Below are 27,502 nucleotides of genomic sequence, written 5' to 3'. Positions count from 1 at the left end.
CTACTGATGGTATTTAAAAGAATCCCATACATGCCGAAATTACAATTAAATTGAGATGAGATTCAGTGTAGGAGTTTCAGAGTCTGCTGTAGTAAAGTACCAATTGTCAATATGCGCACCCAAAAGGGATGCTTTTCTGAAACGTCATGTTGCATCCAGCAGTATTAATTAAAAACAATTAAGATAAGAGAAGTATGAATTGATTCCTGTTGGACTTAAAAGCATCCTTTTTGATACACAGCTGACAACACATGCTTCAAGCATTCCTGCTCAAGCATAACTTCCAAATGTAGAACTAACAAGTATCACATCAATTTCTACATCTACAACAACATAAACATCATATCAGAACCAAAATAAAAGTACAGAAAATTCTGACAACTTCCATTGATAGAGATGTTTCAGCATGTTAACTTTAATGTGTATGCCAACAGGATGGTTAACGTTATAAATCAGTTTAATGAAATCAGAAATTAACAAGCAACAGATTGTTTTTACTCTTTATTACCTCAGAAGCTCAGCTAGTAAAATAATTGTGAGCAACATCACTCTTAAAAATAGTCCTGATTGTAAATTCTCCAATCTTCCAAAACAATGCAACAGCGTCTCAAACAGTAACTGTTGCTTCTGGAATTTGAGCAAATCACCTCCAACACCTAAAATACCTCAAAACATGTGCAGCTCCTGCAGCCACAAATTTATCCCGTCCTCCATCTTGGTAAGCTTCCCCATGGGACACTGGTTTGCAATGTTAGATCTCATGGAATACAGGGAGAACTAGCCCTTTGCATGCAGAACTGGCTCGATGGTAGAAGACAGAGGGTTTTGGTGGAGGATTGCTTTTCAGATTGGAGGCCTCTGACCAGTGGAGTACCACAAGGATTGGTGCTGGGTCCACTATGTTTCATCATTTCTATAACTGATTTGGATGTGAACATTGGAGGCATAGTTTGTAAGTTTGCAGATAACACTAAAAATTGGAGGTGTATTGGACAGCAAAGAAGGTTACCTCAGATTACAACGGGATCTTGATCAGATGGGCCAATGGGCTGAGGAGTGGCAGATAGAGTTTAATTTAGATAAATGCGTGGCTCTGCATTTTGGAAAGGCAAATCAGAGCAGGACTTGCACACTTAATAGTAATGTCCAAGGAATGTTGCTAAACAAAAAGATCTTGGATTACAGGTTGATAGCTCCTTGAAAGTAGAGTCATAAGTAGATAGGATAGTGAAGAAGGCATTTGGTATGCTTTCCTTTATTGGTCAGAGCATTGAGTACAGGAGTTGGGAGGTCATGTTGCAGCAGTACAAGACGTTGGTGAGGCCACTTTTAGAATATTGCATGCAATTATGGTCTCCTTCCAATTGGAAGGATGTTATGAAACCTGAAAGGGTTCAGAAAAGATTTACAAGGATGTTGTCAGGGTTGGAGGATTAGAGCTGTAGGGAGAGACTGAATAGGCTGGGGCTGTTTTCCCTGGAGCATCGGAGGCTGAGGCATATAGAATCATGAGGGGCATAGATAAAGTCTTTTCCCTAGGGTGGGAAAGGACATATGTTTAAGGTGAGAAGGGAAAGATTTGAAAGGGACCTCAGGGACAACCTTTTCATATAGAGGGTGGTGTGTGCATGGAATGAGCTGCCAGAGGAAGTGGTGGAGGCTGGTCCAATTGCAACATTTAAAATGCATGTGAATGGATAAATGGATAGGAAGAGTTTGGAGGGATATGGGCCGAGTGCTGGCAAATGCGACTTGATTTGGTTGGGATATCTGGTTGGCATGGACGAGGTGGACCGAAGGGTCTGTTTCTGTTCTGTACATCCCCATGACTCTATGACTCTCAATCATGATGTAACATTGCTACATATGTTAAAATCATTAACTTTGACAGTACACTGCAGCTTGCAGTCACAGCAAGTGGATACTTTGGAATGCCAAGTACAGAATCAGTGTCATTAATTCTTCTTATTAATAATTTGTTTTGGTAAGTTACTGATACGAAGTGGGGAAAGATGCCTACACAAAGTGTTCAAGGAAGAATAGGCTCAGATATAGAGACAGAAAAGGTTGTGACATTGTCTTTCATATTTAGTGCTTAAATTAACATTCTTATTTCAACAGCAAACATTGCTCTTAAATTCGTTGTCAAATGCATTAGAGTCCATTTGAAAACTAGTACCTAAAAGAGTCAGTGTACATTTCTGCTCCTGATAACACTTGCGTGAAAACTTTGAAACCAGTGAAAAGTTTGATTGTTGTTTGAAGAAAGAATTCATTTTAACAAGAAGGTTGCTCGTTATTGTTTGACACCAATTGATATTTTGAGATGTTAACTGCCGCATGCATAAAATATCAATGAGATTTTAACACCATGAAACTCTTCTTGGGTAGAATTGACCTGATCAAGATGGACGGTTTGCATCTGAATCGGAAGGGCACTAATATACTGGCAGGGAGATTTGCTAGAGCTGCTCGGGAGGATTTAAACTAGTAAGTTGGTGGGGTGGTGGGACCCAGGGAAATAGGGACGAATGAGATCAAACTGAGACTGGTGCAGCTGGGAAAGGGAGCAGGGAGGAACAAAGCAGAGATCAAGGTAGAACTGATAAATGAAACTGCATTTACTTGAATGCAAGAGGCCTAACAGGGAAGGCAGATGAACTCAGGGCATGGTTAGGAACATGGAATTGGGATATCATCGCAAATACTGAAATGTGGCTCAGGGATGGACAGGACTGGCAACTTCCAGGATGCAAATGCTCCAGGAAGGACAGAAAGGGAGGCAAGAGAGGAGGGGGAGAGACATTTTTGATAAGGGATAGCATTACACAGACCTATTCTTGGGAAATAAGGCAGGGCAGGTTGGGGGGGAAGGGCAAGGGCAAGTCTCCCAGCCAGTATATTAGTCCACTTCCAATTCAGGTGCAATCCACCCTTCTTTTACAGCTCACGTCTGCCCCAGAAGATCCAAAATGTGGCCAATGATCCAAAAATGTGAACTCTTTTGCCCTGCACCAGCTCCTCAGCCACACATTTATCGGCTCCATCCTCTTACTCTAACCCTCACCGGCTCATAGCACCGGGAGTAATCCAGATATTACTACTCTTGAGGACCTCCTTTTTAAATTCCTGCCTAACATTTATTTTCACCCTTCAGAATCTCATCTTTTTCCCCTTGTATGTTGCTAGTTCCAATGTGTATAACAGCCTCCTGCTGGCCCCTCTCCCTTTTGAGAATACTTTGCACTCTCTCTGAGATATCCTTGATCCTGGTACCAGAGAGGCAACACACTATTCTGATTTCTTGCTGTTGGCTACAGAAACGTTTGTCTGTACCTCTGACTGGAGAGTCCCCGAACACAATCAATTGCTTGAAACCTGATGTACCCTTCATTACATTAGAGTCAGTCTCGATACCAGACTCTTGGCTGTTTGTGTTACATTCACCTAAGAGTTCAACACCCCCTCCATGTTTGTTTGAGATAGGAATAGTGACAGGAGACTCATGCATGACCTGCCGCCCTCTCCTACCTTTCCAGGAGCTAATCCATCTACCTTCCTTTGACTGACATTAATCACACTCTCTAGATCCTATAAATTCCTCATTTCATCTAACTGCCTCTCCAACTGATCCATGCAATTTGATCAGCTTCACAACCAAACACGCTTCCTGCAGACATAATCATCAGTAACATGGAAACTCTCCCTAATCTCCCACATCTGACAGGAAGAGCACATCACTCTAGCAAAGGCCATCATTGCACCTTAACAATCTACAGACCCAGAAAATAGCATAGTCCGTATGCTTTAAAAAACACTGCTCCTGGCTAACTTAGTCCGTATGTTTATATAATTTTAAAATTTAATGAAGAGACAGATCTCAGTGAAACAAATAATCAAGAAAGAACCCACTTTACTCACTATTGCAGATCTACAAACAAAAGAACAGCACGGTTACACATAAAAACTAAGCACTTAACTGCTCCTGTGCAGTGACCCCTCTCACACAGGTTCCTCCAAGGTCAGCTGTGAATGTCGCTGTTTGTTAATATTTCTTAGATGCACTCCGATACTTGACATACTTGAACTCTCACAGCAAAAACAGTAGGTGTGTGGGTTCACTGCTGGGTCAGACAGCAGTGTAGTTTTTTTTCTCCATTTGAAACATTGTCCATGTGATCACTGTCTTTGTCTCTCTTCCTCCATTATAAAGTGCCATTGTTTTGATCTTTCTTTTCCCCCAAGTTCCAAAACAATGCAACAACTTATAAAGCAGTAATTACTGCTCCTGGATTTTTTTTTGCACAGCTGTATTGTGTGAATACCTTCTAAGGCTGTACATTCAAACATTTTGATACCAATCTTTACATCATAAACAGCACTTACAAGTAAACCAGAACCAACAGCCACTCTGTTACTAACATGTGACTCTCCAACAACAATGTCAAGAACAGATACCAGATCGATAACATCCCAGTACTGATGTTTTATACTGCTTTTATTATAAATGATTGAGTTCACAGCAGAATTTATAATTGAAGTAAAAACAGATGATGTCTTCTTTGCTTCAGAGACACAGCTGGCAAAAATCACAATGAACAACACCATGACACCAAGAAATAATGACATTATTTTCCACGGAATCTAAATCAAGTCATTTATGAAGGGATAGTAAGAAAGAACCCATGGCATAATTAATGTTCATACATTGATTTTGATTTTACAGCTATGACAAGTACATCAACCCCTGGGACATCTTCAACAATGACAACATCCACATCAGAGCTGACAAGTACGCTAGAATCAACAACCACAGGTAAATCCTGCTATCAGAAAGTAAAGTGTTCCTGTGCAACCTTTCATAAGCCAAAATGGCATAAAATGAAGAAGCATTAATGTATATGGGAGAAATTTTGTATTTTTTCGGAACAGCAAAAGTCCTCTTTGGATTTCTTTTGGTGATTGAAAACAGGTGCTAATATAGGTCTTTCATAAAGTCGACGAAGTGTAAAGCGAAGTAGTGTACAAGCAGGGGATACCTCTACTCAGAGTTCCACTGAGTCATTAACAAGTGAGTCCCCATCTACAACCTGAATAACAGTGAACAATATGACAAGAACAGGAAATGGAAAGCATTGGTCATTGTGTGCCACAGCGATTTGCTACTGATAATATTCAGAACATTCTAATACATGCCAGAAATTATGATTAAATTAAGATTAAATTCAGTATACCTGCCTCATAATCTGCTGTAATAAATATCAATATGAGCACCCAAAAGAGATGCTGCTGGGAAAAGTAATGTTTTATCCACCAGAATTAATAAAATGCAAGAAAGGAGAGTTACAATTCAATTCCTGTTGGACTGAAAAGCATCCTTGTACTAAACAGCCTCCAACAAATGCTTTCAGCCTTCCTGCTGAGTCATATCTTCCAAGTGCAAAACTAACGAGTACAACATCAATGTTTACATCCACAACAGCATGAACAAACATATCAGAACCAAAACAAAACACAGAATTTTGATAGAGATGTTTCAGCATGTTACCCTAATTGTGTATATCAACAAAGTTAACAATTTCAATCAGATTAATAACATCAGACATTAATAAGCACCAGATTTTTTTCAGTTGCAGCCGCTCTATTGTGATATTCGGGAAAATATTTGGTCTTGGGCCTATTCCTGTGTTGGGCGGTCTATCAAACAAATTTTCAAATGGGCTAAGATTAGCTCTTCCTCTCCTTCTCAATCTCATATACATTAGCACAATTGGAAGTGCCTTTGTCCATGTCACCCCTAGTTCCTCACACCATTTTGTCAATTTATTTTTTAGGGTAGCATTTTCTCTTTCCACCTCCCCACCACTCGCTGGGTGGTAGGCACAATGTTATCTCATACTGGATTAGTGGTGCTGGAAGAGCACAGCAGTTCAGGCAGCATCCAACGAGCAGCGAAATCGACGTTTCGGGCAAAAGCCCTTCATCAGGAATAAAGGCAGTGAGCCTGAAGCATGGAGAGATAAGCTAGAGGAGGGTGGGGGTGGGGAGAGAGTAGCATAGAGTACAATGGGTGAGTGGGGGAGGAGATGAAGGTGATAGGTCAAGGAGGAGAGGGTGGAGTGGATAGGTGGAAAAGAAGATAGGCAGGTCAGACAAGTCAAGGAGACAGTAACTGAGCTGGAAGTTTGAAACTAGGATGAGGTGGGGGAAGGGGAAATGAGGAAGCTGTTGAAGTCCACATTGATGCCCTGGGGTTGAAGTGTTCTGAGGCGGAAGATGAGGCGTTCTTCCTCCAGGCGTCTGGTGGTGAGGGAGCGGCGGTGAAGGAGGCCCAGGACCTCCATGTCCTCGGCAGAGTGGGAGGGGGAGTTGAAATGTTGGGCCACGGGGTGGTTTGGTTGATTGGTGCGGGTGTCTCGGAGATGTTCCCTAAAGCGCTCTGCTAGGAGGCGCCCAGTCTCCCCAATGTAGAGGAAACCACATCGGGCTATCTTCTTTTCCACCTATCCACTCCACCCTCTCCTCCTTGACCTATCACCTTCATCCCCTCCCCCACTCACCCATTGTACTCTATGCTACTCTCTCCCCACCCCCATCCTCCTCTAGCTTATCTCTCCATGCTTCAGGCTCACTGCCTTTATTCCTGATGAAGGGCTTTTGCCCGAAACGTTGATTTCGCTGCTCGTTGGATGCTGCCTGAACTGCTGTGCTCTTCCAGCACCACTAATCCAGTATTTGATTTTCAGCATCTGCAGTCATTGTTTTTACAATGTTGTCTCATGTTTATTCCCAAATAATCACTGATCTGCTATAAGGCATTATTGACAAATGGTGTCCCATTGTTGTTACTAAGCCTTTCAGGGATGCCCCATCTCGGGATTATTTCAGTTAGCAAAACCTTGGCTACTGCACTGGCATCCTGTTTAGACGTGGAAAACATTTGGAAAACATATCAACTATTAACAGGCATCAGACAACTGTTTGTGTGGAGTTTGCACATTCTCCTTGTGTCTGTGTGGGTTTCCTCCCGGTGCTCTGGTTTCCTCCTACAGTCCAAAGATGTGCAGGTTAGGTGAACTGGCCATGCTATATTGCCCATAGTGTTAGGTGCATTAGTCAGAGGGAAAGGGTCTGGGTGGGTTACTCTTTGGAACGGTCAATGTGGACTTGTTGGGCTGAAGGGCCTGTTTCCACATTGTAGGTAATCTAATAAAAAAAATACCATTTCCCCTCACTGGGTGTTAGTTCAATAAAGTCCATCTATAAATGTTCAAAGAGTTTTTGGGGGTGGGGGTGTGCTGCCTGACTCATCTGTATTCCCCTGCCCACATTATTAGTGGCACAGATAACACATTGTTCACAATATTTCTGGGAGTAATGAGTAAATCCCTCAGTGTACCAGTGTGCCGAAACACTGTCATACATCTCCCTTTTAACACATGGTCCTTACCATGTGTTTGTTTGGCATAGAATGGAAATAATGATCATGGTAGACAGGGTTTACCATTGGGGCCGCACCATACTCCTTCCCTCACACAGCACCCTGCTTTTGTCCATTCATACTTTTCTTCCGGTGTGGCCTGCGGCTGTAACTCCCGTACGTCTGCTGGTGGGCTACAAATTTTTGTCATACATATGTCAATCTGCTCACTTGGCGGCTGATGGGCTGCCGTTCTTGCTGCTGAGTCTGCCCTTGCATTGCCTTGAGAAATCGAATTGTTATTTTTTGTGTGGTCTTCACATTTACACACGGCAATTAATTTAGGCAACAGGACCGCTTCCAGGAGGTCAGAAATCAGACCACAGTGTGTGATGGGCTTTCCAGTGGAGGTCAAGAAGTCCCTGTGTTTCCATAGGGTTCCAAAATCATGTGCAACCTCAAATATATATCTACTACCAGTGTAGATATTCACTGTCTTTCCCTCAGCCAACTTACACACCTCAGTCAAGGCAATCAGCTCTGCTGCTGGCGCTGACAGATGAGAAGGGAGTGATCCTGCTTTGACTACCTTGTGGGTAGTTACTACAGCATACCCAACACAATTCTGGCTGTCTCCTTGCTCCTGAATGCTGACCCATCCACAAAAAACTCCATATCTGGATTCTGCAAATCTGGTCTGGGGCTGCAAATTTCATTAGTTACAGCAACACAGTCATGTGGGTCTCCATCTCCTTCTGTGGGGAGAAGGTTAGCAGGGTTAAGGACGTTACATCACTTCATTGTAATGTTAGGCATCTCCAATAACACAGTATTGTATCTAGGCCAATGTGTTGCCGACATGTGTGCTGTCCTTTGCTCAGAAAGCAGTAAGGACACTGCATGTGGGACCAGAGGGTTAATTCACCATAGCCAACTATGTCCCTGGTCACGGCTCGCAGGCATTTAGGCAATCCTGCCGCTATGGGGTCTAGCTCAGCCAAAACATAAGCTACCGGCCTCAATTTTCCCCCATGGCTATTGACTATCTGGGTGTACCTGTACACTAAAGAAGGCATTTGCTAAATCCACAACAGAGAACCATTTACTGTCTGGTGGAATTTGAGCTAACATAGTATAGAGGTTGGGAACATTTGGGGCGCACGGACCAACCGCATTATTGGCTGCCTGCAGGTCTTGAACAAACCTCCATTCCTCCAGTTCACCTGGAATGTTTGCCTTTTTGACCAGAAAAATGGGGGTTCTCACTGGTGAGTTTTCACAGGGGATTATTACTCCAGCCTTTAGGAGGGATTCAAAGACTGGAGTAACTCCTTCTATGGCCTCGGGTTTAATGGGTATTGTGCTCTGCAAGGACGATACTCAGACTTCGGGGTTATTCTTATGGGCTCACAGCCCCATATGAGCCCCACATCATGTTTGCCTTTTGCCCACAACTCAGTAGGGACCATTTTTAATCTTGGGTCTGAGATTTCTAGGCTATTCAGGGCTAGTGGGGGCTACCTGGACTGCCCTATCTGCCTGAGTTAGCCAATTTTGTTTCTTCCTATATGTCTGCATATCTGCATTGAACCAGCCACCCACATCGTCCCTGAAGACCCAACCTTTTGTTCTTTATGCCTTTAGTACCCATGGTCCCAAATCCTGCCACCTGTCACCTGACGCCTTCGCCAGTGACACGTGAGGATAGGAGCCTCCCACATCAAAAAGACAGGGTCTGCTTACTGTTATAGAGACTTTAGGTAAGTTCACACTGACTGCACATCTGTGATCACTCCAATAAAATTCACACAATAACAACTGATCTGTCTTAACCAAACCCTTGAACCAATCCTTCTCATATGATCTGTCAGGAATGTTTGAGGATACTATCAAAGAAGCTTTTTTTAAAAAAAGTACAGGAATCTTTAACTAACTCTGTGCTATTCATGTCTTGGGAGTGTTTGATGGAAGTATTTACAAATTCTGTGAGGAAGCATGTGTTCTTCTCCTCAGTCAGCAAGGCAGCTTTTGCTGTTATGGGGAACAGAGTTGTGAAACAGTTGGCCTTGGTAATCAAGGCAATAATGAATAAAAAATGATTTGTCAGGATCTTCGCAGTGTATATGTGCTGTGCAGTCTAGCATATCTTCAGCAAGAAAATTGATGTTAATAGGATTAACATGGTTACTTGCTTCCATGGTGAGTGAATCGCTCACTGAACTTATCGCTCTCTGGCTTAATTATCACTCATTGACATACATCAGGGGTCGTGGGTCATATTTTACAGCCTGCATGGGTAAATCTTCCCTTTGAATTACCTGCAAGCCTGTCGGTGTACTGAGTAAATCCAACCCCAGTCTCACAATGAGATCCTGAGCCATCAGATTTAAAGGACAGAAATCCGATAACAAAAATGAGAATTGGAATGTTTCTCCATTACTGGTTTTGCACAATAGGGGTGCGGTAAATCTCTCTCGTATCATGACTCCTGATGCACCCATTGAGTTCAGGAACCTTCCACTCATCTTTATTTGCGTTGACTCTCTGAACTGGTTTGATTTAAGGACTGAATATGTTGCCCCTGTATCTACCTGGTGTACCTTCCATATAGAACATAGAGGTAGGCATTGACTTACACGCATCATTGCCATATTGGACGTATAGTTCACTCTTCGTAACCTCAGTGCTCAATATAGGGGTGGGACTTGTTTCAGTGCCTATAAGGTTAGTAGAAGAGATTAGCATAAGTGAGTCTTCGTTGCCAAGCATAAAGGAAAGAGGCTTACCTGTCCCTTGTGGGCTGCGACCTCCACCTCAGTCTTCCCCCATCAGTCACCCTGTGTCCAGCCTCCAGGGCTGATTGAGACTGACTGTACGGGCACTGCCTCGCCAATGGTCCATTGCTCCGCAAACAAAGCACCTGCCAGATCTACCTCTGCCAGCCCCTCTGCCTCTCTCTTTTCCCACAGCACCTCCCTCCAATGGCTGGGTGATCATCTGTATCAGAGTAAGCTGAGCTTTCTGTGCTTGCTGTTCCATCTTTAGTTTCCGCTTATCCTTCTCTTGAGCCAGCAATTTTTCAGCATGCATCGCGTGTTGTTCTATCAAGTTCAGCTTTCCCATGCCCCAGGTAATACATGTGTCTTTGACCTTTTTCGCTATTTCATCCTTCATTTCACTGATGAAGCTGTTCCTCAGGTGCCTCATACGGCGTGATTTCTGCCATCTTTATGTCCTCGGGTGGTCTCAGTCTACTATGGGCATTATGGACTTCAGTGAGGCGTGTAAGGTACTGGGACACTGTCTCACCTTCCCGTTGTTTGCATAATGCTATTTTGGTCATGTCCATTCGCACTGGGAATGCCTCCCTACTGGCGGTTGCCAGCACTGCAACAAAATCATTAACGTCTCCATTCTCTCCCTCTTGTGGGTTGGCTGCTCTGGCATGGATGTTTACGGCTGGCCATTTATACTTGATTTTGGTGGCATTGGCACTTAGTTGTCATCCCAGGAGACTTCTCATCTCATGTGACATGGGACGGAACCCGACACAGAACTTTATCACTTCCTTGGCGAACTTATTACCTCCAACCTCATGTGGGTCAGGCAACTGCCCGTAGGCACTTTCCAATGCCTTCATGGTCCATGGTTGATGGGCGGTGGGCCAGCACTGGGCGCCCTTCTGGACCTGCAACTTCAGTCATTGGTGCTTGCAGAACAACAGCACATCAGTACTCTCGCTGTCTGACTCATTGTCTGTCATGGAGTGATCGCAAGCAGGCCCTGGATGCCATTACAAATTGGAGTGGCCGTCCTTCTTTTGGGTTTCTTGCTTCAATTGGTTGCGAGTATGATATGATACCGGTGATCGAACAGACCCTGAGGCGGCGGCCGCTCACTCGGATCCTTCGCCAGGCGGATCTCATATGGGGGCTGTAAGTCTCAGAGGGCAGTCATCAAGGTCAGGATCTGAAACAGACTTAAGACACTGTACAGCTTCATTAGGTTGGTTTCCACGCATGTCTGCATGTGCGCTAGTGTTTGTACGTGTATTTGATCTACCTTTTACTTGAGATTTCCTGCCTCAGCCTTTCACATGTTATAAGCACTCCAATTCACAGGTTCTATTTTTCCCTTCCGTCTCCTCTTCTCTCTCTTTCCTCCAACTGTGACCTCAGTATTTCCAACTGCCTTTTACTAAAATTTCCTCCCTCTGGAAAACCACATTCCTTAATGTACAATTCTAACTGCTTTACAGATTCTGGGCCGTAATTGTTGAACATATGTTGTATTTTTGGTTGACCATTCCAAGTCCTCTCTGGACCCTCTTTTTGTTTGCTCTTGCTGGAGCTCATTTTCAGGGTTACTGGAAAAGTGTTCAGCTCTCTCTCTCGGTACCGTCATCTTTTCCTTTGACTTGCTTTTACCTCTGGAGGTTCCCTCTCCTTTTGGGCAAGTCCACCTCAATGCCTTGGTTTGCGTAAACCAAGAAACCACGTACCCGGTACGTCTTTGGCGAGTCCAACTCAGCCAGTGGTGGTTCCAAGTCTAAAACCACCCTTAAACTTGCTGTCTCTTAAGCACTGTAGAGATGGCAATCCCTTCCCTTGGGTTTTACTCGAATACCATGCGAGAGTTCACTGGACCCTCTTCCTGCTTTATTTATTCTCTTAGAATGAGTCCCTATGTAGGATTACTTAAGCCATGACTCTTACCCCGAGCCTATTCGGTTCGGACCCCGGCGCTGGGGCGATCCACAGATTCCCAGTCCTTTCACGCAAAGGGGCCAATTCAGCGCTCGAGATGAAGTGAAAGTCCTTCAAGGCACTGGCACCTACACCTCCTGGGAATCTTCAGAATCTTACCCAGTCACAAGGTTCCGGGCAAGCCCCCAAGTTTACTGTCGTGGAAATTAAATCGACTTGACTCAACTGCTAGCAAGAGCAAAGAAAAAGCTTTATTTTTAACCTCTGCATGCAGAGGACCAATACACTTGGCAAAAACGCCGTATTGTAAGGGCCCTGAACAAATTTCACATATTCTTTTTATACTATTCTTATCACATGCTCAAGGACAAGAGCTGGGAAACATTTGAGTTCCTTATTTTCTCATTCCCTTGCTGTGGATATAATTGCTTACTTTCTTTATGTTTCCCTTAGTGTTTTTGCTGAATTCGACTGCCCTCAAGGCCAGGTTGAATGTTTGCAAAGTTCAGCAAAGCCAAGCTGTCTCCTCAACTGCAAGATTCAGCAAAGCATTAAATTTAGCAAAGCATTCTCTTTCAGATTTCACAGTAAATATTAATTTTGTTAATTTTCCATTACAGCTGTTTTCCCTGAGCATTGGAAGCTGAGGGATGACCTTATAGAATTACGAGGGGAATAGATAAAGTCTTTTCTGTAGGGTGGGGGAGTACAGAATCAAAGGGCATATGTTTAAGATGAGAGGGAAAGATTTGAAAGGGACCTCAGGGGCAGCTTTTTCATGTAGAGGGTGGTGTGTGTATGGAATGAGCTGTCAGAGGAAGTGGTGGAGGCTGGTACAATTGCAACATTTAAAAGGCATTTGGATAGGTATATGAATAGGAAGGGTTTGGAGGGATATGGGCTCAGTGCTGGCAAATAGGACTTGATTTGGTTGGGATATCTGGTCGGTATGGATGGGTTGGACCAAAGGGTCTGTTTTTGTTTTGTACATCCCCATGACTCTATGACTCTCAATCATGATGTACCATTGCAACATATGTTAAAATCATTAACTTTGTCAGTACACTGTAGCTTGCAATCACAGCAAGTGGATACTTTGGAATGCCAACGATAGAATCAGTGTCATTAATTCTTCTTATTGATAATTTGTTTTGATAAGTTATTGATACGAAGTGGAAAAAGATGTCCACACAAAGTGTTCAAGGAAGGATAGGCTCAGATATAGAAACAGAAAAGGTTGCTATATTATGCTTCGTATTTAGTGCTTAAATTAACATTCTTATTTCAATACCAAACATTGCTCTTAAGCTCATTGTCAAATGCATTAGAGTCCATTTGAAGACTAGTATCTTAAAGAGTCAGAGTAGATTTCTGCTCCTGATAACATTTATGTGAGAACTTTCAAACAAGTGAAAAGTTTGATTGTTGTTTGAAGAAAGAGTTCATTTTAACGAGAAGGGTGCTCATTATTGTTTGACACCAATTGATATTTTGAGATGTTAACTGCCGCCTGCATGAAATATCAATGAGATTTTAACTCCATGAAACTCTTCTTGGGTAGAAGTGACCTGATCAAGATGGACGGTTTGCATCTGAATTGGAAGGGCACTAATATACTGGCAGGGAGATTTGCTAGAGCTCTTTGGAAGAACTTAAACTAGTAAGTCGGTGAGGTGGTGGGACCCAGGGAAATTGATAATATTCCTTACAGTGTGGAAACAGGCCCTTCGGCCCAACCAGTCCACACCGACCCTCTGAAGAGCAACCCACCCAGACCCATTTCCCTTCTGACTAATGCACCTAACACTATGGGCAATTTAGCATGACCAATTCACCTGACCTGCACATCTTTGGGCTGAGGGAGGAAACCAGAGCACCCAGAGGAAACCCACGCAGAGACAGGGACAATGTGCCAACTCCACACAGTCGCCTGAGGTGGGAATTGAACCCGGGTCTCTGGCACTGTGAGGCTGCAGTGCTAACCGCTGTGCCACCATGCTGCTCTAAATAGTGACGAATGAGATCAAACTGAGACTGGTGCAGCTGGGAAAAGGAGCAAGTCAAACAGTCAGGGGAGGCAGGAACAAGGAAGAGAACAAGGTAGAACTGATAAATGAAATTGCATTTAGTTGAATACTAGAGGCCTAACAGAGAAGGCAGACGAACCCAGGACATGGTTAGGAACATGGAGGAAGGGAGGTGGGGGGAGGAAGGGGAAAGGACAAGGGCAAGTCCACTTCCAATTCAGGTGCAATCCATCAATCTTTTACAGCTCACATCAGAAGAAATGCCAATGATCCAAAAATGTGAACCCTTCTGCCCTGCACCAGCTCTTCAGCCACACACGTATCTGCTCCATTCTCCTATTCCTACCCTCACTAGCTCATAGCACCGGGAGTAATCCAGATATTACTACTCTTGAGGACCTCCTTTTTAAATTCCTGCCAAAATTTCTATATTCTCCCTTCAGAATCTCTGTCCTATGTTGTTATTTCCAACATGTACAACAGCCTCCTGCTGGTCCCTCTCCCTCTTGGGAATATTTTGCACTCTCTCTGAGATATCCTTGATCCTGGCATCAGGGAGGCAACACACTATTCTGATTTCTTGCTGTTGGCTACAGAAACATTTGTCTGTATCTCTGACTGGAGAGTCCCCTAACATAATCAATCACTTGAAACCTGATGTACCCTTCATTACATTAGAGTCAGTCTCGATACCAGAGAATTGGCTGTTTGTGTTACATTTCCCTGAGAGTTCAACACCCCCTACATGCTTGTTTGAGATAGGAATAGTGAGAGGAGACTCATACATGACCTGCTTCCCTCTCCTACCTTTCCAGGAGCTAACCCATTTACCTTCCTTTGACTGACATTAATCACACTCTCTAGCTCCTATAAATTCCTCATTTCCTCCAACTGCCTCTCCAACTGATCCATGCAATTTGATGGGATTTGCAAACAAACACGCTTCCTCCAGACATAATCATCAGTAACATGGAAACTCTCCCTAATCTCCCATTCTACTCACTATTTAAGATTTACAAACAAAAGAACAGCATGGTTACTCTTAAAAACTAAGCACTTAACTGCTCCTGTGCAGTGACCCCTCTCACACAGGTTCTTCCAAGGTCAGCTGTGAATGTCGCTGTTTGTTAATATTTCTTAGATGCACTCCGATACTTGAGATACTTGAACTCTCACAGCAAAAACAGTAGGTGTGCAGGTTCACTGCTGGGTCAGACAGCAGTGTAGGTTTCTTTTTCTGTTTGAATCACTGTCCACGTGATCACGATCTTTGTCTTTATTCCTCCATTTTAAAATGCCATTGTTTTGATCTTTCTTTTCCCTCAAAGTTCCAAGACAATGCAAGGGACTGCTCTCGGATGCTGCCTGAACTGCTGTGCTCTTCCAGCACCACTAATCCAGAATCCCCAACAACAATGTCAAGAATAATAACCAGGTCGATAACAACTGGTGGTAGTAACAGTCAGATCATTCCTGTTACTGATGCTTTAAACTGGTTTTAGTATAAATGATAGAGTTCACAGTAGAATTTATAATTGATGCAAAAACAGATGATGTCTTCTTTGCTTCAGAGACACAGTTGGCAAAAATCACAATGAACAACACCATGACACAAAGAAATAATGACATTATTTTCAACGGAATCTAAATCAAGTCATTTAGGAAGGGAGAGTAAGGAAAAATGCATGGATAATTAATGTTTATACATTGATTTTGATTTTACAGCTATGACAAGTACATCAACCCCTGAGACATCGTCAACAACAACAACAACAACATCCACATCAGAGCTGACAAGTACGCAAGAACCCACAACCACAGGTATCTCCTGCTATCAGAAAGTTAAACTTTCCTGTGAAACCAAAATGACGTAAAACGAAGAAGCATTAATGTGTTTGGGAGAAGTTTTGCATTTTTTCATAAAAGCAAAAATCTTCTTTGGATTTATTTTGGTGGTTGAAAACAGGTACTAATATAAGTCGGTTGTAAAAGTGACATAGTGTAAAGCGACGCAGTATAAAAACAGGGTATACCTGTACTCAGAGTTCCACTGTGTCATTAACAACTGAGTCTATAGTACAATCCTTGCTGTTATCCTTGCACAGTCAAGAATGTCATTCACCTACTTCCTACACTCCCATGTATCCCTTCAAATAACTGAGATTCATTTTACAGCTTAACAGTGTGAACCATTGTGCTTTAAGGTCTGCTAGAAGTTTCTAGTCCTAAGGAGTTTTATTTAAACTTAGGAAAACATACATATGTCAGAGAGAGCGAGAGAGAAGAAGAGGGACTTTGGTTTCAGTTTTACTTTGACTAGGCTTTGATTTCAGCCTGGGATCTGATTTGTACAGTAACTACATCAGCTGGGAGCAAAATCAGATGAACAGTGACAGAGCTTGGAAAAAAGAACTGCGTGGAGAGATCCTGTCAATAGTACAGGACACTCAACACTCTGCTCATCTTGACCTAGAGGATGACCCTCAGTGACCGTCCATGAACAATGAACTTAAGGACAGATGCATTTATAGACACAGGAGAGGGAGTAGAATTTGTGAGATGTGTGAAGAATTGATACTTTCTACTAATCGCGAGTTCATTAATAGAGAAATAATTGATAATCATAATTACTAAATAATCAGCATCTCAACAATATATTTTGCACCTTTCTGCTTTGTAGACATGTTCATTTGTAGAATATGGGACCAATTTTGAGAAAGCAATTATTCTGCATTTGAAGAGATCTCAATTTTGGCTTATAGGCATGTCTTGTATTTGTTCCGCTTGCCATTAATCAATTCAAATCTAGTTTAACTTAGGACAGAAAAATTATAATTTAGTAAGGAGAGAAGGATCAAAATTATAGCCACTGGCACCAAGATACTGAGTGAACTGAAAGAAACTGTATTTTATATTTAATAGAATTCTCAAAAGGTATTGTCAATTTACAAATGTTTTCAAGGTGATAAAGTATACAGGGATTTTTGTTAACATGTGACATAGGTTGTCAAGGTATGGTCTAATGACAAGCAAAGTAAAGAAGAAAATATTGCAATTACTTCTCCAGATGGAATAGATTTCTCAGCAATTGCTGACATGGATTCAGCACCGATATGAAACTCACTTTCCTTTGTGATGCAAGGAAATTTTTAACAGCGCAGATATTCAGCCACCAATGATATTGTAATTACATTCAAATCAAGAGTTACCAATATTCTGTAAATGTCGCTAGATGGAAAGCAAGACTTTAGAGCTCCTTATTAAAATTGAATCACTAAGAGAGCCACCTGCCATCTGAACAGAGAGCCAACTATAATCTGAAGAGTAAATAATGGGGTCTTACAGAAATCTTTAAGCGCCATCTAAAGGTACAAGGCACTCTTGATTAATATTCCTGACACTAGAATTTGACAGAGAGAGGCATTTTGGACATCAGAAATCGATGAAGAAAGGTGTTTGTGATGTGAGATCAACTGAAGAAAGATTGGAGATGAAGCAGAGATGATATAGACTGTGTGAAATTGGAGAGATTAAGTTCAAATTTATCATTTCCCTTTTAACTATGTTTATATAAATGGGAATTGTGTTTATCTGAACAGCATTGTCTCCAGTAGAATTTAATTCAGTTCGGGAACAGTTAGTACTTAGGGAGAAATTGTTCAGTTTGGTAGTAATTCTGTTAATTTGTTCACTGTTGGAGTGAGTTAAATAAATTGTTAATTGTAGAGTGAGTGAAAGGACTTCATTTCATTTAGCCATTCCTTTATAACAGATTGGGTGTGGGTGGTGAGAAGTAGGTTACACCATTTCTCATACTACTTTTATCAGATTATGAAGCGAGGTGGTCCTCTCTGGACATTTCGGCTTTAATGATAAGAACAATATCGACCTCCACTTCATGACAAATAAGGAGGACGCGCTCTGCCAATTTTCAAAAATCTCAGTTTTATATACCCCGTGACATATTAAATTTTTATAATTTGGTTGGCATCTGCATGTCAAAGCAATCCATTTTAAATTCAATTGTTCCTTAGTCTCCAAGTGTCTTTTTAAATTACTTGGCTGAATTTAAACTGCTGTCTGGGCAAAAATATTGCTTGGCCTGCGAACTGAAAAGTCTTTGGATACACTAGTTTCAATTTTTGGACTTTGTGTACAATGCTTGCAAACTTCCCAGCATAGACAAAGCACAATCTCGTAAAGGCACCATGCACTGCTTTTCAATTCATTTTACAATTTTACCATTTATATGCACTAACTTTGTATCAATGAATAAACTCCCTCAAAAATAGCAACCGTGTTGAGGAAGGGTCATTTGACCTGAAATGTTAGGTCTGGCTTTTTTCTCTGCAGATGCTGCCAGACCTGCTGAGCTTTTCCAGCAATTTCTGTTTTTGTCCCTCAAAAGTAACCTCTGGTCTTGAACATTTGAGATTTTTGAAAACTGAATATAACGTGTACAGGGAGAAAAATGTCATCAGGAGTTGATGGCTTAAATTAAGCCATGTACTTTGTGCCTCTCAGCAATCAATTTTGTTGCTGAGCCCAAATTGATTAGATTACTTACAGTGTGGAAACAGGCCCTTCAGCCCAACAAGTCCACACCACCCCGCCGAAGCATAACCCACCCATACCCCTACATCTACATCTACATCTACATCTACATCTACCCCTTACCTAACACTACGGGCAATTTAGCATGGCCAATTCAGCTGACCTGCACATCTTTGGACTGTGGGAGGAAACCCACGCAGACACAGGGAGAACGTGCAAACTCCACACAGTCAGTTGTCTGAGGCGGGAATTGAACCCGGGTCTCTGGTGCTGTGAGGCAGCAGTGCTAACCACTGTGCCACCGTGCCGCCCACTATTGTAGCAAGAGCATGGTAGATAAGAGAGAAAAAATTGCAGAAAATCAAAGGTAATGTCACTACAACAATTGCATGGCACTATATGGTCATACGATGTATTTGTGAGGAAAGCAATGGGCGTGTGCAATGATTCATGGCCAATCATGGCCAATGGCACGAGAATTCTGAGTCAAGCTTGGAGAACCATCTCTTATACTTAATGGAAAGAGGTCATAAAAGATATTGTTGTCAATTTACAGAAGATGTTCACATGACAAAGTTCTAAGAAAATGATGAAATGATTTGATGTGATTTTCAACATACAGTCTAATGTTGAAGAAAGTGAGCATTGAAATGGTGCACTTTTTTTGGGAGATATTGATGATTGTGCAACCAATACATCGAATTGTGAACAAGTCTGCACAATTGAAAGCTTTACATGCAGCTGCCTTCCTTGGTTCAGAAATCTCAAAATGCGCTCCACTGGTCACAGGCCTCCAGTCCGAAAAACAACCCTCCACCACCACCCTCTGTCTTCTACCTTTGAGCCCGTTCTGTATCCAAATAGCTAGTTCTCACTATATTCCGTGAGATCTAACCTTGCTAATCAGTCTCCCATGGTGAATGCCTTACTGAAGTCCATATAGATCACATCTACTGCTCTGCCCTCATCAATCTTCTTTGTTACTTCTTCAAAAGACTCAATCAAGTTTGTGAGACATGATTTCCCACACACATAGCCATGTTGACTATCCCTGATCAGTCCTTGCCTTTCCAAATACATGTACATCCTGTCCCTCAGGATTCCCTCCAACAACTTGCCCATCACTGAGGTCAGGCTCACTGGTCAATAATTCCCTGGCTTGTCCGTACCATCTTTCTTAAACAGTGGAACCACGTTAGCCAACCTCCAAACTTCCGGCACCTCACCTGTGACTATCAATGATACAAATATCTCAGCAAGAGGCCCACCAATCACTTCTCTAGCTTCCCACAGAGTTCTAGGGTACACCTGATCAGATCCTGGGGATATATCCACCTTTATGTGGTTCAAGACATTTAGCACTTTCTCCTCTGCAATATGGACATTTTTCAAGGTGTCACCATCTATTTCCCTACATTCTATATTTTCTGTATCCTTTTCCACAGTAAATACTGATGCAAAATATTCATTTAGTATCTCCCCCATTTTCTGCGACTCCACACAAAGGCCGCCTTGCTGATCTTTGAGGGGCCCTATTCTCTCCCTAGTTACCCTTTTGTCCCTAATGTATTTGTAAAAACTCATTGGATTCTCCTTAATTTGCCAAAGCTATCACACGTTCCCTTTTTGCCCTCCAGATTGCCCTCTTAAATATACTCCTACTGCCTTTATACTCTTCTAAGGATTCACTCGATCCATTCTGTCTGTACCTGACATATGCTTCCAGTTTTTTCTTAACCAAACCCTCAATTTCTTTAGTGATCCAGCATTCCCTATACCTACCAGCCTTTCCTTTCACCCTGACAGGAATATACTTTCTCTGGATTCCCGTTATCTCATTTCTGAAGGCTTCCCATTTTCCAGATGTCCCTTTCCTTGTGAACATCTGCCCCCAATCAGCTTTCGAAAGTTCTTGCCTAATACCGTCAAAATTTGCCTCTCTCCAATTTAGATCTTCAACTTTTAGAAATGGTCTTCCTTTTCCATCACTATTTTAAATCTAATAGAATTTATGGTCGCTGGCCCTAAAGTGCTCCCCCACTGACACCTCAGTCACCTGCCCTGCCTTATTTCCCAAGAGTAGGACAAGCTTTGCACCTTCTCTAGTAGGTGTATCCACATACTGAATCAGAAAATTTTATTGTATACACTTAACAAATTCCTCTCCATCTAACCCTTTAACACTACGGCAGTCCCAGTCTATGTTCGGAAAATTAAAATCCCCTGCCATAACCACCCTATTTTTCTTACAGATAGCTGAGATCTCCTTACAAGTTTGTTTCTCAATTTCCCGCTGACTATTAGGGGGTCTATAATACAATCCCCATAAGGTGATCATTTCTTTCTTATTTCTCAGTTCCACCCAAATAACTTCCCTGGATGTATTTCCAGGAATGTCCTCCCTCAGCACAGCTGTAATGCTATCCCTTATCAAAAACGCCACTCCCCCTCCTCTCTTGCCTCCCTTTCTATCCTTCCTGTAGCATTTGTATCCTGGAACATTAAGCTGCCAGTCCTGCCCATCCCTGAGCCACATTTCTGTAATTTCTATGATATCCCAGTCCCATATTCCTAACCATGCTCTGAGCTCATTTGCCTTCCCTGTTAGGCCCCTTGCATTGAAATAAATGCAGTTTAATTTATCAGTCCTACCTTGTCCCTGCCTGCCCTGACTGTTTGACTCACTTCTGTTCTCAGCTGTACCCGTCTCAGATTGACTCTTTCCTCACTATCTCCCTGTGTCGCCCCCCACCTTACTAGTTTAAATCCTCCCCAAGCAGCTCTACCAAATGTCCCTGCCAGTTGCTTAGTCCCCTTCCAGTTTAAGTGCAATCCTGGAGGTATTAAAACTCATGAAGGTGGATAAATTCCTGAGATCTGATCAGGCATACCTAGAACTCTGTGGGAAGCTAGGGAAGTGATTGTGGGACCCCGTGCTGAGATATTTGTCTCATCAGTAACCACAGGTGAGGTGTTGGAAGACTGGAGATTGACTAATGCGGTACCACTATTTAAGAAGTGTCGTAAGGAAAAGCCAGGGAACTGTAAACCAGTAGTGGGCAAATTGTTGGTGGGAATCCTGAGGGACAGGATTTACATGTATATGGAAAGGGAAGAACTGATTAGGGATAGTCAGCATGGCTTTGTGCGTGGGAAATCATGTCTCACAAACTTGATTGAGTTAAAAAACACACAACACCAGGTTACAGTCCAATAGGTTTATTTGGAAGCGCTAGCTTTTGGAGCGCTGCTTCTTCATCAATTGGTTGTCAACCACCTGAAGAAGTAGTGCTCTGAAAGCTAGTGCTTCCAAATAAATCTGGTGTTATGTGATTTTTAACTTTGCCCACCCCAGTCCAGCACTGGCTCTCCACACAATAACTTAATTGAGGTTTTTGAAGAGGTAACAAAGAGGATTGATGGCACTGAGCAATGGACGTGATCTGTATGGACTTCAGTAAGATGTTCAACAAGGTTCCGCATGGGAGACTGGTTAGCAAGGTTAGATCTCATGGAATACAGGGAGAGATAGCCATTTGGATACAGAGCTGGCTCAAAGGTAGAACACAGAGGGTAGTTGCGGTGGGTTGCTTTTCACACTGGAGGCCTGTGACCAGTGGTGTTCCACAAGGATCAGTACTGGGTCCACTACTTTTTGTCATTTATATAAGTGAGTTAGATCTGGGCAAAGGAGTTGTCATTACTACGTTTGCAGATGACATCAAAATTGGAGTTGTTAATGGACAGCAAAGAAGGTTACCTCAGAATACAACGGGATGTTGATCAGATGGGCCAATGGACTGAGGAATGGCAGATGGAATTTAATTTAGATAAATGTGAAGTGCTGCATTTTGGAAAAGCAAATCAAGGCAGGACTCATACACATAATGGTAAGGTCCTGGAGAATGGTGCTGAAGAAAGAGACCATAGTTCCTTGAAATTATGGAGAGTGAAGAAAGCATTTGTTATGCTTGCCTTTATTGGTTAGTGTTCTGAGTACATGAGTTAGGAGGTCAGGTTGTGGCTGTACTGGACATTGGTTAGACCAGTTTTGCAGTATATGCAATTCTGTTCTGTCTGTTATAAGAGGGATGTTATAAAACTTGAAAGAGTTGGGGTGGCATGGTGGCTCAGTGGTTGGCACTGCTACTTTGCGGCATCAGGGACCCGGGTTCAAATCCAGCCTCAGGTGGCTGTCTGTGTGGAGTTTGCACATTCTCTGCGTGGGTTTCCTCCCACAGACCAAAAATGTGCAGGTCAGGTGAATTGGTCATTCTAAATTGTCTGTAGAGTTAGGGGGAATGGGAACGGGCATGGGTGGGTTACTCTTCGCAGGGTCGGTGTGGACATTTTAGGGAATCTAATCTAAAGACATTTACAAGGATGTTGCCAATGTTCAAGAGTTTGAGCTCTCGGGAGAGACTGAATGAGCTGGAGCTATTTTTCCTGAAACATCAGAGGCTGACGGATGACCTTATAGAGTTTTATAAAATCATGAGGGACATGGATAGCGTGAAGAGACAAGATCTTTTCCCCAGGTTGGGGGAGTCCAAAATTGAGGGCGTAAGTTTAGAGTGAGAGGGGAAAGTTTAAAAAGGGACCTAACAGGCAACTTTTTCCTGCAGAGGGTGTTGCGTGTATGAGCTGCCAGAGAGAGTGGTGGAGGCTGATACAAAATCATAACATTTAAAGGGCATGTTGATGGACGAACGCATAGGAAGGCTTTAGAGGGATATGGACAAAGTGCTGGCAAATGGGAATAGATTTATATAGGATATCTGGTCAGCATGGACAAGTTAGAATGAAGGATCTGTTTATAAGTTAAACAGCTCTATGACTGACTTGAAGTTTGTTTTGTACTTTTTCAGCATGCTATTAATTCATGCTTATGGTATATTTCTTAACATGGGGAGAAAAATTGTACATCTGTGAGGACACAATGACTTTTTATCACAGCAAAGGAAAGCAAATTTTGCAATTACTGAAAAGTTTTTGGTAAGCTACTGATGTTAATTCTCAAAGGATTTTAACAGAGCATGAGAGGTGCAGCCGACATGTGTGATAAGTTTTCAAGATGCGTCTAACCTTAAAAGAAATAAGTGAGAAAGCAATGCACATTTTTCTGCAGATATAGATAAATGTACAATCAACATATCAGGCTGAGAAAAAAATCTGCAAATGTGAACTTCATCCATGTAGTTGCCATCATGGAATCAACACTGAGATAAAAATCACTTTCCTTTGTGATGGAAGGAAATCTTTAATTGCACAGATACTCAACCACTGATGATGTGAATCAAGAGCTGTCAATGCCTTGTAAATGTAAGTAGGTGGAAGGCAAGTCTTTACAGCTCCTTATGATGAAGAAACCAATTCTGTCAAAAGTGATCTCTAGCCTTGATCATTTGATTTTTATGAAAGCAGAAAACAATGTGTACAGGGAAAGAAAAGTCACCAGTAGTTGATGATCTAAACAGTTACCAACATGCATCAAAAGCCCATGTATTTTGTACGTTTCAACTAGCCATCAACCAATCCTGTCATTTAGTCCAAAATGTAGAAGGGGGATTGTAGATAAGAGAGGGAAATGTAGATGATCAAAAGTGTTGTCAGTATTACGATCACATGGCACTATATGGCCATATGATATATGTGGATAGAAAGCAAAAGGCCATGTGCAACTGTTCATGGTCAGTCATGGCCAATGTGTAATCTCCTGGCTTGCAATCAGTAATTTGCTGATTTTAGGTGGTTCTAATCACCCCTAGATCCCAGGTTCTCGACACTAAACTTACTTCGGAATGTGAAATGAAGAAGGCAGTGGACAGGTTTTGTGTTTATTTAAATATAAAAGGTAAGTATAATATAAGAGATACAGGTTAAAGCAATAAACAGTGAAATTACCGCAACCAGTTATACAGAGGACAGTAATTAAATACACCAATAAATTAATCACTTTAAACATAATTAGAACTGAAATAGCAGTTTTAATCATAGAAACTTTCATCAGGCTTCCTACCCTTGGAGTTCCATGCACTGTCACCACCCACCTTCCTTTCCCTGCTAGCTCGGTTGGAAACTTTGGGATCATGGGTGATTAAGCTTACTAGTGAGGAAAATGCAACAGCTGGCTGTTGAAACTTTTTTTGTCGATTCTATTGGGTCAGAAGGTGCTTGTGTCTGGACGTTCTTTCTCTTTCTGGATATCGCTTGGCTGGCTTCCCCATTTTGGATGTCCTTTGTTGCAATGATGCCCTGGGTTTGGCCTTCTGATTTAGCTTCTCTGTTCAGCCCCTGTGGTTCTTGGTTTCAAAGCTGCTTGTAGGGGCTGGAAACCTGTGGGGAAACTGTTTCTGTTGTTGACAAAGGCTCTCTCCCAGGCAAGATCAGGACTGGCAGTTATACAGACTGTGTGCCCTGTCATCTCCTCTCAAATCTGTGTTGTCCATTGTCTCTTTCTGAAGTTTACTGATAGTTAAGAGTATGTGTGAATGGATTTTGATTGAAGTTGAATGTTTGGTATCTCTGTGAAGGCCCTGTATTATCTATGCTGGGTAGCCTGAAGTGTAAAAGTTAATTTCAGTCAAGAGTGTTAAGTTTGGTTGATTGTTCTCCTCAAATGGAAGTGGAAATTGGAAATCCAGGCTGAAGAACAGCCCCAGACTAAAATCATTCTGACTCTCTGTGTATTTATTGCAGTCCAAGCTCAGGACTTTTGTTTAGTATCTTAGATGTTAGGTTTGCTCAATCCTACAAATGGCACAAGGAATCTGAGTCAGACTTGGAAAACCATAGTTCATATTTAATGGAAAAACATAACAAAAGGTATTGTTGTCAAGGTACAGAAGGTGTTTACATGAAAAGTTAAAAACAAGTGATGATATCATTTGACCTGGATTTTCAATGCATGGTCTAAAATCAAAGAAAGAAAGCATTAAAAGATTGCACTTTATTCTGTAGATATCGATGAATGTGCAATCAACGCATCAAATTGTGAACAAAGCTGCATAAACACAATTGGAAGCTTCACATGCAGTTGCCTTCCTGGCTATAGCATCAATGCAGCAAACAGTTCACTTTGTGATGGTTGTGACATGCTTATCTCTACTGATACTATGCTATTAATGATTTTTGAATTGCGGAATTTTTCCAACGGCTTCACCAGAGACTTCAGTGCATATGAATAACAAGATAGTCAGCATCTCACAACAATATTCTGCACTTTTTTGCTTTGTGGGCTATTTCATGGCAGTATTGTGATAAAATAATTTATTCTTATACATCTTGAAGACTTCTCAGTTTCTTTTTGGAAATTTGTTTTGTACTTTTTCAGTATGTTGTTAATTCATGCTCACGACATATCATTTGACATGGGAAGAAGAATTGGAAGTTCGTGAGGACACATTGATCAAATTCATGACCAACTTCAATAAAGTACCCCTTCACAACAAAGGAAAACAAATTATACACTTAGTGGCAAGTTTTTGCAAGTTACTGATGTCAATTTACATCGGACATTTACAGAGCATTAGAGGCACATTAAGATGTGAGATGGATTGTCAACACTGATCTTACATCAAGGAATGTAAGTGAGAAAGCATAGAACATTTTACTTTAGATGCTGATGAATATGCAATATGTATGTCAAATTGTGAACAAATCTCCAGAAACCCAAATGGGAGTTTTGCCAAGATAGTTGCCGAACTGGATTGAGCACAAACATAACATACATTTCCCTTTGTGATGCTAGGAGATATTTAATTACACATTTGTTCATTCACTGTTGATTCTGGAATTACAATCGAAGCAGGAAACACCGATGCCCTATAAATGTACATTGGCCTGAAGAAGGTGTTTCAGATTAGATAATTTACAGTGTGGAAACAGGCCCTTCGGCCCAACAAGTCCACACTGACCCACCGAAGCGCAACCCACCCATACTCCTACATTTACCCCTTCACCTAACACTACGGGCAATTTAGCATGGCCAATTCACCTGACCTGCACACCTTTGGACTGTAGGAGGAAACCGGAGCACCTGGAGGAAACCCACGCAGACACGGGGAGAATGTGCAAACTCCACACAGTCAGTCGCCTGAATTGAACCCGGGTCTCTGGCGCTGTGAAGCAGCAGTGCTAACCACTGTGCCACTGTGCTGCCCTAAAGCTCCATCTGACTGAAATAAACAATTATTTCAAAATTAAACCATGTCACAATGCAATTTAGTCAGTTTAAAACCAGAATGAGTTTTATTAAAGGTGAAAAGTTCATCAGTCGGTGATGGGTTCAAAAATTACCAAAAGTGATATATTTTGTGCCTGTCAACATGCCACCAATTGATCTTATTGTTAAACACACATTGTATTAGGACCATGGCAAATAAGAGAGGAAAATGTAGAAAATCAGAGATAATGCCGCTAATACAGTGGCATATCACCAAATGGCCATATGGTATATTTGTGAGGAAAGCAAATGGGCATATGCAAATATTCATGGGCATTTTCATCTCTTGTTGCCACAGAAAGGCTGGGAACATTATCAAAGACCATTGTCATCCTACAATCTCTTCCATCAGGCAGATGACATAGAAGCTTGAACACATGCACCAGCAGATTCAAGAATAACTTCTTCCCTGCCATCATTACATTGACAAATGGGATCTCTAATTTCTAATAATGTTGTTCTTGCTATTGTTGATCTTGCGTTAGGCACATCCTGTTGTGTGTGACCTGTATGCTTTAGTCTGGTCCAAGTGTTTGTCAACCTATGATCTGTAGGTCCTTGCTGACAATGA

The 27,502-nt window shown here is 42.0% G+C and overlaps 1 protein-coding gene across 1 annotated transcript in view; it reads left to right on the top strand.

Annotated features, from left to right (window-relative positions):
- LOC140478652 (uncharacterized) overlaps nucleotides 1–27,502 on the top strand; it is a 76,623-nt gene that overhangs the window by 29,087 nt on the left and 20,034 nt on the right. Inside the window, exons 8-9 of the mRNA XM_072571869.1 lie at nucleotides 4,727–4,816; nucleotides 15,879–15,974. Of these exons, the coding sequence (XP_072427970.1) occupies nucleotides 4,727–4,816; nucleotides 15,879–15,974 (186 nt within the window). The remainder of the gene's footprint in view (nucleotides 1–4,726; nucleotides 4,817–15,878; nucleotides 15,975–27,502) is intronic.

This window comes from Chiloscyllium punctatum, chromosome 6 (genome assembly GCF_047496795.1).
Source record: "Chiloscyllium punctatum isolate Juve2018m chromosome 6, sChiPun1.3, whole genome shotgun sequence".
NCBI classification, from domain to species: Eukaryota; Metazoa; Chordata; class Chondrichthyes; order Orectolobiformes; family Hemiscylliidae; genus Chiloscyllium; species Chiloscyllium punctatum.
Note: the sequence above shows the minus strand (reverse complement) of the source record. Positions and strands in the feature narration are given on the sequence as shown.